Source organism: Haliotis cracherodii, unplaced genomic scaffold, assembly GCF_022045235.1.
Source record: "Haliotis cracherodii isolate W230 unplaced genomic scaffold, xgHalCrac1.p SCAF_5, whole genome shotgun sequence".
Classification (NCBI taxonomy): domain Eukaryota; kingdom Metazoa; phylum Mollusca; class Gastropoda; order Lepetellida; family Haliotidae; genus Haliotis; species Haliotis cracherodii.
In genome coordinates this window covers 11,620,210-11,637,250 of record NW_027266308.1, presented here as the reverse complement: position 1 = coordinate 11,637,250, position 17,041 = coordinate 11,620,210, and the positions used below count along the sequence as shown (strand labels likewise).

At 40.6% G+C, this 17,041-nt stretch overlaps 1 protein-coding gene across 2 annotated transcripts; it reads right to left on the bottom strand.

Moving 5' to 3' along the window:
* Positions 1-229: 229 nt before the first annotated feature.
* Positions 230-12,758, bottom strand: LOC139442967 (nicotinamide N-methyltransferase-like). Of its 2 annotated transcripts, none has more exons than XM_071223892.1 (4): positions 12,698-12,758; positions 7,940-8,129; positions 6,378-6,582; positions 230-1,433 (listed from the first exon to the last, which is right to left on the bottom strand). In XM_071223892.1, exons 2-4 carry the CDS (start codon positions 8,124-8,126, stop codon positions 1,007-1,009), a joined length of 819 nt encoding a protein of 272 aa, XP_071079993.1. In that variant the 5' UTR covers positions 8,127-8,129; positions 12,698-12,758; the 3' UTR covers positions 230-1,006. The 2 variants fall into 2 exon arrangements, with proteins under 2 accessions (XP_071079993.1, XP_071079994.1); XM_071223893.1 differs by lacking the exon at positions 12,698-12,758 and adding an exon at positions 8,683-8,705.
* Between the last annotated feature and the right edge of the window lie 4,283 nt (positions 12,759-17,041).

Genomic DNA, 17,041 nt, shown 5'->3' with positions numbered 1-17,041 from the left:
TAGTTTGTTGTATCTCTTCGTCTTCTGTCAGCCAATTCTTGGCCAATGGAGCTTCACACATTGTACCCATGTCGGGAATCGAACCCGGGTCTTCGGCGTGACGAGCGAACGCTTTAACCACTAGGCTACTCGACCGCCCCTTTAAATTTAAGAATAAGTAATAAGACTCATTCAACTTTATGACGTTTACTAACAATATACATGTACAACGACTCTAAACATTATTTCGGGATTTACGATTTGATCAGCCAATTCAACGTACATATCTTTCAAATATCTGTTTATTACAAGAGACATTTGTGTGACGTATCTGTTGAATAAAATGTGAAAGATAGAAAAGAAGGTTTATTAAAAACAACGTTTGGGTATACTCAGGTTTCACCGGACGCTAAACATCGCGTTCTAACGCGTTCACATATAAATTGAGAATGGACGCAGCAAATCTACATTGCGCGTGACTCAAATATGTATGGCCTCTTGAATCATAGAATTTATAAAAAAGTGTAGAAACTGCCATTTAGTATGTCGTAAGTCGACAGGACGAGAAGACAGACAAATTCAGCTTGGCATGTCTGGTGTCGCGTAAAACGTCACTCGCTCGCTGGAAACATTAATAACAAGATAAGGCAGTGTGCTTATATGTTGTTATCGGTATGATGCCATACCGTGTTGTACCTCGTATGCACGGCGTGACACACCATAAGAAGTGATATTCAATCACCTGTTAAAATTGTGGTAAGAGGCGACTCACGGGATCGGGTGGTCAGACTCGCTGACTTGGTTCATGCCATCGATCCCAATTGCGTGGATCGCTGTTCATGATGTCAATCGCTGGATTGTCTCGTCCAGACTTGATTATTTACAGATCGCCGTCATATAGTTGGAATATTGTTGAGTGTGGCGTTAAACAACAAACAAACAAACAAAATATAATAAAACGTAATTTGGCCATTTTTTCTACAGGACCTATTCATACTTGCGACAACGTGGGAAGTATTGCTCCACATTAAAGACTCTTCTGTGCTACCATGTGAAACACACCCTCAAAATCTGACAATGAAGCATCATGGCCGAGGGAGGATTTTTGCTTCCAGCCAACAATTTTGAATCCGGATCGTTTCCAGATATCTTGGACCTGTTCTCCACTGATCTTGAGGCAGTAGAATGTGTGGCTGCCCACTTGGTAGAAAGATTCCCCAAGAACTCCAAAGAGAGCAATATGGCCTCCTTCCTTCAGAAGTTTTCCTACTCTTCTCGCTATGATCTCGTAGCCGGCGAGATCTGGAGCAGCAGCCTCTATACACAATGACGAAGTGATGATATCAAACGTAGGAAACAGTGATGGCAGCAGAGGCTCCGCCTGCAGAAGGTCAAGTGGAAAGATCCCCACAATCTTATCTTTCAACATGGCTTCTCTTGCACTGGAAAGTTCTCTGAAAGGTTGATTTAGAGATTTTATGGTATTAGGGCATCGATTTTACAGTGTAGGGAGAGTTCCATACTATTTGGACAAATACTCTATAGCTTCTTATAGGAAGTGACGTCACCATGCCCATCTCTCGTATCGCTTACTTAGCAAAGAATGTGTTGCCGTGTCATTCGAAGTGAAATGTGATTCACTGGATAATCAAACATGTTTGACAAATATTTTTGTTACTGTTTAATTCCATTAAAGTAACAATGCACCTGAAGAATAACGTCTTGGCACAACTACTTTCTGATCATGCACATACTGAATGATATCAGATCATCAATGCACCTGAAGAATAACGTCTTGGCCAAACTAACTAGCACTGACTTTGTCAGTCCGAGCAGAAATTCCAAATTCATACTCATAAAGAAACAGATCCGCAAGAAGGGAAGCACAAACGTAACTACTTTCTGATCATGCACATACTCGAATTCCAAATTTCGCTTTCCTAACGGTATTTCGATATGGTGTTATATAAACTTCAAGTGGAATGTGTGTCAGCAACGTAAAAGGGACACAACCCTTTCCATACCCACAAGAAATGTCCATTATACGATTCCGACTATATCATGAGCTTGTGTTTATAAATCATAATCAAATAGTGATGATACCAGGTGTATGCGAAAAGGTAAGTGTATCCTGCCCTATCGGTAGCACCCGTCACAAACACATGCAACGGCAAGTCAATTGTTCATCTGAAAATGTCCTTCACATGTCCACCATTGAACCTTTTGAAGGTTTTAGAGAAGCCTTGGGTGTTGTAACCTTGATCAAACAACTTTTGAGCAAGACTCGTATGGCGCTCTTTGAAATCTTCGAAGAAAGAGCTCGATTTTAGCTCAAAACTTGTGAAATGTAGACACCAAAGGCTTGAGCTGCTGGAATATCGCTCGACATAAAGGGAAAGTTGACTATAAGAAAGTTGAAGTCACCTCTCTTGAAATTTCATAGTCTTGTGGAGAGTTTAAGTCACTCTGAATCCCGAAGCACAAATCTCAATATGGACCAAGCGAGGCGGTCTCACTGGTGTCCTTTATGTCTAGTTCAAGTGGCTACATCAGTGGAAGGGAGTTGTCTATTTGATGGTTACTGAATGATATCAGATCATCAATGTACCTGAAGAATAACGTCTTGGCCAAACTCACTAGCACTGACTTTGTCAGTCCGTGCAGAAATTCCAAATTCATATGCATAAAGAAACAGATCCGCAAGAAGGGGAATTGGTTCCCCGGGGAATGCCTACTTCTTGCCTAAATGACTTAACACCAAATGTTACATAGAAGTTATCCAGAAGTCCAGAATTTCACATATAGTTTTCTCGGTAAAAGTTCTTAGTTCTGTAATCGATTTGAATATTTATATTTTGTTTATATTTATACTAATCTATACTAATCTATACTAATATGTTATATTGATACGAATCGAATCGAATGTTGATGAGCGATATCTCCAGCAGGACCCAATACTTGTTAACATAAGGATGTTGACCTTCGAGTTAATTCATTCAGGAACCGGCCAATATTTTGAGGACAACTAGCATAATGTTTGTGCCAGAAAAACATATCCCGGCCAAACAGTGGTAACTTTTGTTAAGGAAATTGGCCGACGTGCGAATATTCAGTATTCTTCTGATCTAAAATGATTATAGAAGTGAAAAATAACAATAATTGTGACATTCGATACAAAGGTAGAGCAAGAATGACGACAACGGCAGCAATGAATTAACTTAAAGTCTTGTACGCATCTGTGAAGGTTCGGGCTGCATGTTTGGTTCCCAGTGTCACTGGCCTAAGTGTAATCAATTGTGTAATGAAATGAAACACCCTGCCAGTCAATGAGTAATAGTAACCTTTCCCTTCTCTGTCGACCACATATTGTAATCTGTCTGTCAAGGAGTAATAGTAACCTTTCCCTTCTCTGTCGACTACATATTGTAATCTGTCTGTCAAGGAGTAATAGTAACCTTTCCCTTCTCTGTCGACTACATATTGTAATCTGTCTGTCAAGGAGTAATAGTAACCTTTCCCTTCTCTGTCGACCACATATTGAAATCTGCCAGTCAAGGAGTAATAGTAACCTTTCCCTTCTCTGTCGACTACATATTGTAATCTGTCTGTCAAGGAGTAATAGTAACCTTTCCCTTCTCTGTCGACTACATATTGTAATCTGTCTGTCAAGGAGTAATAGTAACCTTTCCCTTCTCTGTCGACCACATATTGAAATCTGCCAGTCAAGGAGTAATAGTAACCTTTCCCTTCTATGTCGACTACATATTGTAATCTGTCTGTCAAGGAGTAATAGTAACCTTTCCCTTCTCTGTCGACCACATATTGAAATCTGCCAGTCAATGAGTAATAGTAACCTTTCCCTTCTCTGTCGACCACATATTGAAATCTGCCAGTCAATGAGTAATAGTAACCTTTCCCTTCTCTGTCGACCACATATTGAAATCTGCCAGTCAATGAGTAATAGTAACCTTTCCCTTCTCTGTCGACCACATATTGGAATCTGCCAGTCAAGGAGTAATAGTAACCTTTCCCTTCTCTGTCGACTACATATTGGAATCTGCCAGTCAAGGAGTAATAGTGACCTTTCCCTTCTCTGTCGACCACATATTGGAATCTGCCAGTCAAGGAGTAATAGTGACCTTTCCCTTCTCTGTCGACCACATATTGTAATCTGTCTGTCAAGGAGTAATAGTAACCTTTCCCTTCTCTGTCGACTACATATTGTAATCTGTCTGTCAAGGAGTAATAGCTACCCTTTCCCTTCTCTGTCGACCACATATTGGAATCTGCCAGTAAATGAGTAATAGTAACCTTTCCCTTCTCTGTCGACCACATATTGGAATCTGCCAGTCAAGGAGTAATAGTTACCCTTTCCCTTCCCTGTCGACCAAATATTGTAATCTGTCTGTCAAAGAATAATAGTTACCCCCTCCCTTCTCTGTCGACCACATATTGGAATCTGCCAGTCAAGGAGTAATATCTACCCTTTCCCTTCTCTGTCGACCACATATTGGAATCTGTCAGTCAAGGAGTAATAGTTACCCTTTCCCTTCTCTGTCGACCACATATTGGAATCTGTCAGTCAAGGAGTAATAGTTATACTTTCCCTTCCCTGTCGACCACATATTGAAATCCGTCAGTCAAGGAGTAATAGTTACCCTTTCCCTTCTCTGTCGACCACATATTGGAATCTGCCAGTCAAGGAGTAATATCTACCCTTTCCCTTCTCTGTCGACCACATATTGGAATCTGCCAGTCAAGGAGTAATAGTTACCCCTTCCCTTCTCTGTCGACCACATATTGGAATCTGCCAGTCAAGGAGTAATATCTACCCTTTCCCTTCTCTGTCGACCACATATTGGAATCTGCCAGTCAAGGAGTAATATCTACCCTTTCCCTTCTCTGTCGACCACATATTGGAATCTGTCAGTCAAGGAGTAATAGTTATCCTTTCCCTTCCCTGTCGACCACATATTGGAATCTGCCAGTCAAGGAGTAATATCTACCCTTTCCCTTCTCTGTCGACCACATATTGGAATCTGCCAGTCAAGGAGTAATATCTACCCTTTCCCTTCTCTGTCGACCACATATTGGAATCTGCCAGTCAAGGAGTAATAGTTACCCCTTCCCTTCTCTGTCGACCACATATTGGAATCTGCCAGTCAAGGAGTAATATCTACCCTTTCCCTACTCTGTCGACCACATATTGGAATCTGCCAGTCAAGGAGTAATATCTACCCTTTCCCTTCTCTGTCGACCACATATTGGAATCTGTCAGTCAAGGAGTAATAGTTATCCTTTCCCTTCCCTGTCGACCACATATTGGAATCTGCCAGTCAAGGAGTAATATCTACCCTTTCCCTTCTCTGTCGACCACATATTGGAATCTGCCAGTCAAGGAGTAATAGTTACCCTTTCCCATCCCTGTCGACCACATATTGGAATCTGTCAGTCAAGGAGTAATAGTTATCCTTTCCCTTCTCTGTCGACCAAATATTGGAATCTGTCAGTCAAGGAGTAATAGTTACCCTTTCCCTTCCCTGTCGACCACATATTGGAATCTGCCAGTCAAGGAGTAATATCTACCCTTTCCCTTCTCTGTCGACCACATATTGGAATCTGTCAGTCAAGGAGTAATAGTTACCCTTTCCCATCCCTGTCGACCACATATTGGAATCTGTCAGTCAAGGAGTAATAGTTATCCTTTCCCTTCCCTGTCGACTACATATTGGAATCTGTCAGTCAAGGAGAAATAGTTACCCTTTCCCATCCCTGTCGACCACATATTGGAATCTGCCAGTCAAGGAGTAATATCTACCCTTTCCCTTCTCTGTCGACCACATATTGGAATCTGCCAGTCAAGGAGTAATAGTTACCCCTTCCCTTCTCTGTCGACCACATATTGGAATCTGCCAGTCAAGGAGTAATATCTACCCTTTCCCTTCTCTGTCGACCACATATTGGAATCTGCCAGTCAAGGAGTAATATCTACCCTTTCCCTTCTCTGTCGACCACATATTGGAATCTGTCAGTCAAGGAGTAATAGTTATCCTTTCCCTTCCCTGTCGACCACATATTGGAATATGCCAGTCAAGGAGTAATATCTACCCTTTCCCTTCTCTGTCGACCACATATTGGAATCTGTCAGTCAAGGAGTAATAGTTATCCTTTCCCTTCCCTGTCGACCACATATTGGAATCTGTCAGTCAAGGAGTAATATCTACCCTTTCCCTTCCCTGTCGACCACATATTGGAATCTGTCAGTCAAGGAGTAATAGTTATCCTTTCCCTTCCCTGTCGACTACATATTGGAATCTGTCAGTCAAGGAGAAATAGTTACCCTTTCCCATCCCTGTCGACCACATATTGGAATCTGTCAGTCAAGGAGTAATAGTTACCCTTTCCCTTCCCTGTCGACTACATATTGGAAGAAGCTCTTGAAGCTGTGCTGCAGAGTCCCTTCCAGCCATTTCCTCAGCGTCTCCCTGTTCTGGGGGGCGAATTCAGACAGGTGGATGGTGTCACAGCAGTTGGAGGCGCTGATCACAGTATGGATTGTGGGGCCTGTTCCGATGTCGAGCAGCCGGTGGCCGGTTATGTTACCTAGGTGAATGAGTGAAAGACTTTTATTTCACCTCGCTTTTAGCAATATTCAAGCATTATGACGACGAGCGACACCAGACATGGGCTTCTCAAATTGTACCTGGGGAATCGAACTGGGGCTTTCGTCGTGATGAACTAACGTCATAACTACTCGGCTACCTCGCCGCCCCTCATGATATATTGACATTTTTCCACAGACGCAGTAGCGCGTTCAAGAATGACATCTAAGGAAGTCCTGATGGTGAGGATTCATCCATAAGTCGATGAACGCAAACAGTGTAGCACCAGTTAACGATACATACATCTTTGTTGCCACCTGAATTTGGGGTATGTGGTATTGTCCTAAATGTCTAAATAATGTCAAATGTAACTGGCCGCTATTGCTGTTTGTTATTGGATACTATTTCTGTCTGCATGTCAACAACAATATCAGGGTTTATCAATTCCAAGTTCACGCGGGGGCACGGAATTTCACCCTGTGTCAATTTCACTTCGCTTCGCAGAGTTGCGTCCCTTATCGGTGTCAGGATCTCATTCCATCACAACTAAAGTTTCGATAACCCTGTTACGGGCCATGCCTGAGCAAAACCCAATAATACATACCTTAGTTATGCAATATATTAACTCGACACCAAGAAAGACCTAGAAACATCGAACAGTGTGACTGATCAATGAAATCAACGTTCGGTATTAAATATTTGTAACACTCAAAGATATAGTAGAAGCCCTGTGAGTGAGTGAGTGAGTGAGAGTGAGTGAGTGACTTTTTCGTTTGTTTGTTGTTTAACGCCGCACTCAACAATATTCCAGCTATATGACGGCGGTCTGAAAATAATCGAGTCTGGACCGGACAATCCTGTGATTGACATCATAAGCATCGATCCACGCAATTTGGATCGATGACCTGCATCAACCAAGTCAGCGAGCCTGACCACCCGATCCCGTTAGTCGCCTCTTACGACAAGAATCGTCGCCTTTTACGGCAAGCATGGGTTGCTGAAGACCTTTTCTACCCCTGATGTTCACGGGCGAGTGAGTGAGTGAGTGAGTGAGTGAGGTCGACCCGAAGTACTACAGGTGAAACCAGCATGAGCATGATAATAACCATCTTCCCGAGGCAAGCATGTCCACTAGCCTGTATCAAAGCCTAGTTTGGAAACAACTTAGATAAAATGTCCAGTGGACGCTCTTGCATCGGGAAGATGGGTACTAACAAAGTTGTATAAGAGTCATAATCAAGGCGAATTAGGGATCAGAATCCACCATTATAGGATGCTGGCACACTAAGGGGAAGTAACTCTAGGAGACTAGGGCATCCACGAATGACATGACTCAGTCAGGGGCAAGATGTCAATACCTTGAGCGAATGTTTCATGCCAGAATAGCATGGACGTCTCCAGCATGTCTCCCTCCGACGTTTGACCTTTCAGATCAGTGTAGTACATCTCAAGATACACTTCTGGGTCAAAGTCTTGTTTGTAATCATCGCCATACTTCGCTCGTTGCATAGTTTCCGTGGAGCTTACTTCACACAGAGTGGACATAATCTGAGAAAATATAACCTTTTGTCATTATTGACAGGTCCTATTCGGAAAATGATGGGCGATGTAAGGGTCAAAATTGTTAAGTTATTATTTCAAAGTTCAAAATCATATTTCTTTTTGTTTTAAAATGTAAACCATTTTTCGTTTTTAGCAAGTATTAATTCATACTTCATTTCTTTTCCATTCCAAATTTATGTTTACTCATTATAATATGCCAAGGGGCATAACTGCTTTGAATCGTGTATTACTTTCCAGGTGGCCTCAGAATGCATGCAGCATGCATGGAAGTGAGTGAGTGAATATGGTTTTACGCCGCTTTTAGCAATATTCCAGCAATATCACGGCGGGGGACACCAGAAATGGGCTTCACACATTGTACCCATGTTGGGAATCGAACCCGGGTCTTCGGCGTGACGAGCGAACGCTTTAACCACTAAGCTACCCGACCGCCCCCATGGTCGCTATTAATCAAGACTGAGTCATTATATAAAACATTGAAATATGTTCAAAATCTATACAATAAAGCTCACAAACTAGAAATCTAGTTCACACTTACAAATTTGTGCAGCAAGCTGTGACGTGACGAGCGCGACGGTGTAATTTTAAATAGTTCCCTGTGAAATGCGACTTATGTCGGAATAACTTGAATATGCAACACGACAATAGAGATGCCTCACGGAAATCCTTTGGATAACTCCCTCGCAAATGTATGCAGACATAGTTGTTCCCTCGATCATCAGGAAGCCTTATTATTTCGTCATAGAGAAGGTAAATATGAATTTTACATATAATTATCTCTAACAAAACAGAAACAGTAAGGAAATGGAAGAAGATGACTGATACATCCAGGGACATGCAGAAAGATAACCGATACATCTAGAGACACGGAGGAAGATAACCGATACATTTAGGGACACGGAGGAAGATGACTGATACATTTAGGGACACGGAGGAAGATAACCGATACATTTAGGGACACGGAGGAAGATAACTGATACATTTAGGGACGTGGAAGAAGATAACTGATACATCTAGGGACACGGAGGAAGATAACCGATACATTTAGGGACACGGAGGAAGATAACCGATACATTTAGGGACACGGAGGAAGATAACTGATACATCTAGGGACACGGAGGAAGATAACTGATACATTTAGGGACATGGAGGAAGATAACTGATACATCTAGGGACGTGGAGTAAGATAACTGATACATCTAGGGACAGGTAGGAAGATAACTGATACATCCAGTGACGTGGAGTAAGATAACTGATACATCTAGGGACACGGAGGAAGATAACTGATACATTTAGGGACGTGGAAGAAGATCACTGATACATCTAGGGACACGGAGGAAGATAACTGATACATTTAGGGACATGGAGGAAAATAACTGATACATCTAGGGACGTGGAGTAAGATAACTGATACATCTAGGGACATGGAGGAAAGATAACTGATACATCTCGTGACGTGGAGTAAGATAACTGATACATCTAGGGACACGGAGGAAGATAACTGATACATTTGGGGACGTGGAAGAAGATCACTGATACATCTAGGGACACGGAGGAAGATAACTGATACATTTAGGGACACGGAGGAAGATAACTGATACATCTAGGGACATGGAGGAAGATAACTGATACATCTAGGGACACGGAGGAAGATAACTGATACATTTAGGGACATGGGGGAAGATAACTGATACATCTAGGGACGTGGAGTAAGATACCTGATACATCTAGGGACATGGAGGAAGATAACTGATACATCTAGGGACACGGAAGAAGATAACTGATACATCTAGGGACATGGAGTAAGATAACCGATACATCTAGGGACATGGAGGAAGATAACTGATACATCTAGGGACACAGAGGAAGATAACTGATACATCTAGGGACATGGAGGAAGATAACTGATACATCTAGGGACACGGAGGAAGATAACCGATACATCTAGGGACATGGAGTAAGATAACCGATACATCTAGGGACATGGAGGAAGATAACTGATACATCTAGGGACACGGAGGAAGATAACTGATACATCTAGGGACATGGAGGAAGATAACCGATACATCTAGGGACGTGGAGTAAGATAACTGATACATCTAGGTACACGGAGGAAGATAACTGATACATCTAGGGACACGTAGGAAGATAACCAATACATCTAGGGACATGGAGGAAGATAGCTGATACATTTAGGGACACGGAGGAAGATAACTGATAACTGATACATCTAGGGACATGGAGGAAGATACTGATACATTTAGGGACACGGAGGAAGATAACTGATACATCTAGAGACATGGAGGAAGAGTCCAATGTCGTATCCATTTCCAGTTCAGTGCCTTGTGTGAAACAAGATGTCTGCTGAGGCATATTAATTTTTGAAGGATTAATCGTATCGACCTAATAATTCTCATGGAACTGTACATTTGGTTTATTTATTTATTTGTTTGTTGTTCTATGCTGCAGTCACAAACATTCCAGCAATATCCCGGTGACCTGCTTCATCATGGGATCAGCGTCAATGTACGAAGACACACTGAGATACACGCTTACGACAACCTTGAGATATGTGGGTCCTATTGTCATATAGCTACTTTTTATGTATATATATTTACAATATGCATACAGATTTCCATACCTTATAAGCAAAAAGAAATATGAAGTTCGAAGTTAAATCATTAAAGTAAAACCTTATCATCTAGCACACAATCAAGTGTCACAGCTTGGCTTATCCGTCCTTTGTGACGTCCGTCCATTTTAATTAAAGATTGTTGACTGACGTCCGAAATGACATGCCACCTGTCATGCATGTTAAGTCTCAGCTTCGTTATAGATAGATGAGCAGAAATGTCAATCAGTTAAAGCCAATTTATTCATGTCCATTCAGATGAAATTGTATCATTTTCATTGCTTATATTGTCCAATCAGAATGTAGTATGTACGTAACAGCATCATTATTCTTCCCCGCCCTGAAGGCGGGGAAGTAAACGGGAAAGGTTTAATTTGTAGCATGTATGTAGACATGTTGGTTTATTTGAAATTTCAAGCCACGCATTTACGGAAACAAAACATACAAATCATGTCCGTGGAATGTTGATGTTATTCTTTTCCAGCAATAAGAGATACTTCAAAATCGTCTTTATGTAGTTGATTGATGCATCTGACCGTTTCTGGTCATTAGCTGGCATTATTAAACCATTCATGTGTAATCCGATGTCCTTTTTTCCTCAAGGACTAATTTTCTGATTTTCACTGTGCATACAAAAGAAGAACTGTACTCCGGAGATCGTAAATAACAGCATAATATAAAATATGTTCTGAATATGCTTATTCATGAACAACGACGACATCTCAATTTAAATGTAATATGTCTGAATTCCACAGTCTACATACCACACTTTTGATTTCTTGGATGCTCATGATCACTGGAAATATTTCGAATAGTTATATTCCGTATTTTGAATTAACCCAGTCCCCCGTGTTTTTTTCTTATAATTGCACCGCACATAGCCACATGTGAAACGTTTGGTAGCAAAGTCAAATCAAAATCGGAGTAGTGTGTCGGCAAATTTGCATCAAGGCTGTAGTATTTTTCAACCGTTTAATGGAATTCAATGTACAGCCGTAGCTCTGGTCGCTATCATATATTTTGTGTCCCATGGCTCAAATCTATTTGCGTCTGTACCCTATTCCACTGACCTCGATAATCGGTTGGATGAAGGCACAACTCCCTACAGTCACATAGTTAACACCGAAGGCTATGAGAGGTATTTAGGTCATAATCAGTTTTATGGCCCTATCACAGGTGCTCCAAATATTGAAGCAGGGAAAACAAATTTCATAGAATCATTTCAACAAGGAATATTGATATCCCAGTCACTTTTGGTAACTTTTAATGATGTCTCTTTTGCAATTTTTACGGATTTGGATTCGTATGCATTATTTGACTCTCATCAGCGGAATGGTTTGTGTCCGACTGATCCGAATGGACAAGCAGATTTACTTCTGTTTAGTAGTATTGATGAATTGTTGTTACATCTTAACAGTATATCAGGCGACTACGCTTGTCGTAAGAGGCGACTAACGGGATCGGGTGGTCAGGCTTTGGTTGATGCATGGCATCGATCCTAATTGCGTGGATCGATGCTCATGATATTAATCACTGGATTGTCTGGTAAGACTCGATTATTTACAGACGCTCGGCATTAAGGGGCTAAAAGAAGGACTGGTAGGCTCGGAGTCAGTATACTGAGTCCAGACACACACTTAATTGCCCAAAATCAATTTAAGACCACTTCTGCCTCACATGCTTAGAGATATATATATCCCCAACGCAACAGCCGACACAGCTGTTCGGACATTCCACTGACACCGAGACGTGTCACAGTGTCACTGTACGGCATCTCTGTGTCGGTGGGATGTAGGTGAATGAACCGAGCCTTATTGCCATGGTCGCTATTGATAAAGACTGGGTCATTATATAAAACATTGAAATATGTTCAAAATCTATCCAAAAAAGCTCACAGACGAGAAATCTAGTTCACACTTACAAACACGTGTTCTCTTGACCTTGTGTTGCAAGCTGTTACGTGACGAGCGCGGCGGTGTAACCTTAGATAGTCCCCTGTGAAATACGACTTATGTCGGAACAACTTGAATATGCAACCAGAAAATTATCGTGCATGGCGGAAATCATATTTATAACTACCATCGCATATATGCAGACATAGTTGTCACCATAATCATCAACAAGCCTTATTATTTCGTCACAGAGGAGGTAAATATGAAATTTACATATGTAATTATCTCTTAACAAAACAGAAACAGTAAGGAAATGGAGGAAGATAACTGATACATCCAGGGACACGGAAGAAGATAACTGATACATCTAGGGACATGAAAGGTGATAACTGATACGTTTAGGGACATGGAGTAAGACAACTGATACATCTAGAGACACGGAGGAAGATAACTGATACATCTAGGGACATGGTGGAAAATATCTGATACATCTAAGGACATGGAGGAAAATAAATAATACATCTGGGGACAAGGAGGAAGATAACTGATACATCTAGGGACATGGAGGAACATAGTTGATACATCTAGGGACATGGAAGAAGATAACTGATACATATAGAGACATGGAGGAACATAGCTGATACATCTAGGGACATGGAAGAAGATAACTGATACATATAGGGACATGGAAGAAGATAACTGATACATCTAGGGACATGGAAGATGATAACTGATACATCTAGAGACATGGAGGAACATAGCTGATACATTTAGGGACATGGAAGAAGATAACTGATACATCTAGGGACATCGAAGAAGGTAGTTGATACATCTAAGGACATGGAGGAAGATAAACAATACATCTAGGGATATGGGGGGAAGATAACTGATACATCTAGGGACGTGGGGAAGATAAACAATGCGTCTAGGGACAATGGGGAAATAACTGATACATGTACAGAAAGAGGGAAGATAAATAATACATCTAGGGACATGGAAGAAGATAACTGATACATATAAGGACATGGAAAAAGATAAACGATATATCTAGGGACATGGAAGAAGATAAACAATATATCTGGGGACATGAAAGAAGATAACTGATACATCTAAGGACATGGAAAAAGATAAACAATATATCTAGGGACATTGAAGAAGATAACTGATATATCTAAGGACATGGAAAAAGATAAACAATACATCTAGGGACATGGAAGAAGATTAACAATACATCTAGGGACACGGGGGAAGATTAACAATACATCCAGGGACATGGGGGAAGATTAACAATACATCTAGGGACATGGGGGAAGATTAACAATACATCTAGGGACATGGGGGAAGATTAACAATACATCTAGGGACATGGGGGAAGATTAACAATACATCTAGGGACATGGGGAAGATTAACAATACATCTAGGGACATGGGGGACGATAAACAATTTATCTAGGGACAAGGAGAAAGATTAAAGATACATCTAGGGACATGGGGGAAGATTAACAATACATCTAGGGACATGGGGGAAGATTAACAATACATCTAAGGACATGGGGGAAGATTAACAATACATCTAGGGACACGGGGGAAGATAAAAAATACGTCTAGGGACAAGGAGGAAGATTAACAATACATCTAGGGACATGGGGGAAGATTAACAATACATCTATGGACATGGGGGAAGATTAACAATACATCTAGGGACAAGGAGGAAGATAAACAATACATCTAGGGACATGGGGGAAGATAAACAATACGTCTAGGGACAAGTAGGAAGATTAACAATATATCTAGGGACATGGGGGAAGATTAACAATACATCTAGGGACATGGGGGAAGATAAACAATACGTCTAGGGACAAGGAGGAAGATAACTGATACATGTAAGGACATGGCGGAGATAAACAATATATCTAGGGATAATGGGGAAGATAAACAAGACATCTAGGGACATGGAAGAAGATTAACAATACATCTAGGGTGAATGAAGAAGATAAACAATTTATCTAGGGACTTTGGGAAGATAATCAATACATCTAGGGACATGGGGGAAGATAAACAATATATGTGACGACATGGGGGAGATAACCATACATCTAGGGACATGGGGGAAGATAAACAATATATGTAAGGACATGGGGGAAGATAATAAATCTAGGGACTTTGGGAAGATACACAATACATCTGGGAACATGGGGGAAGATAAACAATATATTTTAGGGATATAGAGGAAGATAAACAATATATCTAGGGATATTGGGGAAGATAAACAATATATCTAGGGATATGAGTGAAGATAAACAATAAAAATAGGGACATGGGAAGATATACAATACATCTAGGGACACGGAGGAAGATAAACAATACATCTAGGGACATGGAGGAAGATAACTGAATTCTCTCACACGAATACAAACAGAAGCGTTGTTTCTGATATTTTAGACTCATTTATCTTGAACTTGGCGTTTTAGCATAAATTGGGAAAAGTCAGAGAGTTTGATTGGATGCACGTTCATGAATTTCCTCACTACGACCTATCCTAGTGAACACAAATTGACCTTGCTTACCACATTTATCTTCAGCTTGCTTTGTTCGTTACCCGTCGTATGGGCCGATTGTAATATCTGTGTTTAGATAATACCAGGGCATACAAGGGGACAAAATATACCTGTGTATGGCGGAGCTGACATCTCCAAAATGAGTTTAGGTCAGGGGGTTGTCCTTCGATTAGAACTGATCTGTAAAAAAAAGCTTTGCTCCTACATGTCGCTTTTGACAAAAAATAACTTCACACGTCACTTTCAAGATGGTTTAAAAAACACAACATGTTAGTGATGAAGTAAATAGTTTTAAATAGGACAAAATAATATTGACAACATTTGAATAGCTACTTTTGTCTATCACATGATTATTATATGAGTCTTAACACAGCATTATGAAAACCTGTATTTGTGGAAACTCAAATAATTCTAACTTTTTTATGAATGATTTAAAATATTTTTGATAAGAAGATCACTGCTGCAAAATGTTAAAATCACTTGTACTGTGTATGGATCTATCTTTTTTGGATGTTCTGGTCAACTATCACTGAATTGTCTGGTCTACTCTTAATGGATTGTATGGTCAAGACTCGATGGTTTACGCGCACTCGTTGTATTGCATATTGAGTAAATGGCGGATGCCACATGTAAAACCTGACATGCATACTCTGTTCGCGAACACGTGGTGTCACCACTAATTTCCAGTGATCCATTCATAAAATATTCATATTTTGTCTTAAACCCCTAGTGGAATTTGATTCGGTAGATATTGCAGAAAACATGAATTAAACGGGTTAGATTTGGACATGATGCGTAGTATTGCAAGCGCCAGAGATATCAAATACTCGTCACAGCTTTATCAAGGTATAACATAAAAGTCATATCCAGGTGCGGATGAGGAGTTGCTAGCACATCCTGACTACTCATAATAAAGGTGAGCTTCTGTACCTCTGCTGTTCTGTTTTCATTTACCTCAGTCTATTTACACACGGTGATGCTTGACAAACGGAATCTTACGGACATGGAGTTTGTATTTTACCAAACGTGAACAGGGATGCTTATAAGATATTATCTTACCTTAAACATAGACATCTGATTCTGGTTGGCTTAGACCTATTCTGTTATGTCAATGTACCCCGCTAACATGTAAGGTACATTTGTTAAGTTTACTGCTCGAATCACCGAATGTTGGCATAACATTTGCAACGACAACCATAATTGTTTATCTCAAATTGTTATGTAAGACGCCATTCTCCGGATATGTACGATATTTTCCGAATGAAATATATCTAGGGGGAATAACTCTGAGACTGTTTTCTGTAGTTTGCTATTTTGCCGAACTACGGTATTTTTACCGATTCGGACCAAAGCATGTACGAATAAGACATTCCTGGAATATATTGAGGTATGGGTTGATGTCGTGTGACATGGCTTGATGTAGCCTCTACGTTAGTGTATGTTCCCCGAGCTCAAATCCCACGCGAGACCGATGGTCGCTTTGACCACATCATCTTAGTCGCCCTCTCTTATCCGAGTAATTTTTCACACACTGATACTTCTTTCAATGAATGTATATGTTAACACGTCGTGGTGTGACTAAAATACTGTTCGTAGTGGCTTAAACTCCTCCAAACTCCTCCAAACGTTCCTTCTAAATGTGTTGTGTCTTCTCTATAAGCAATGTTCAGACATGAATAAACAATGCCTTTTAAGAAAGTGACCATATGCAACAATTGTTACATTTGGGACAACACTATCTTGGTAAATAGAGGATCTCACCCGAGTGGCTTTTGATATCAAATATATCAACACGAGTTGATAAAAGTGGGAAAA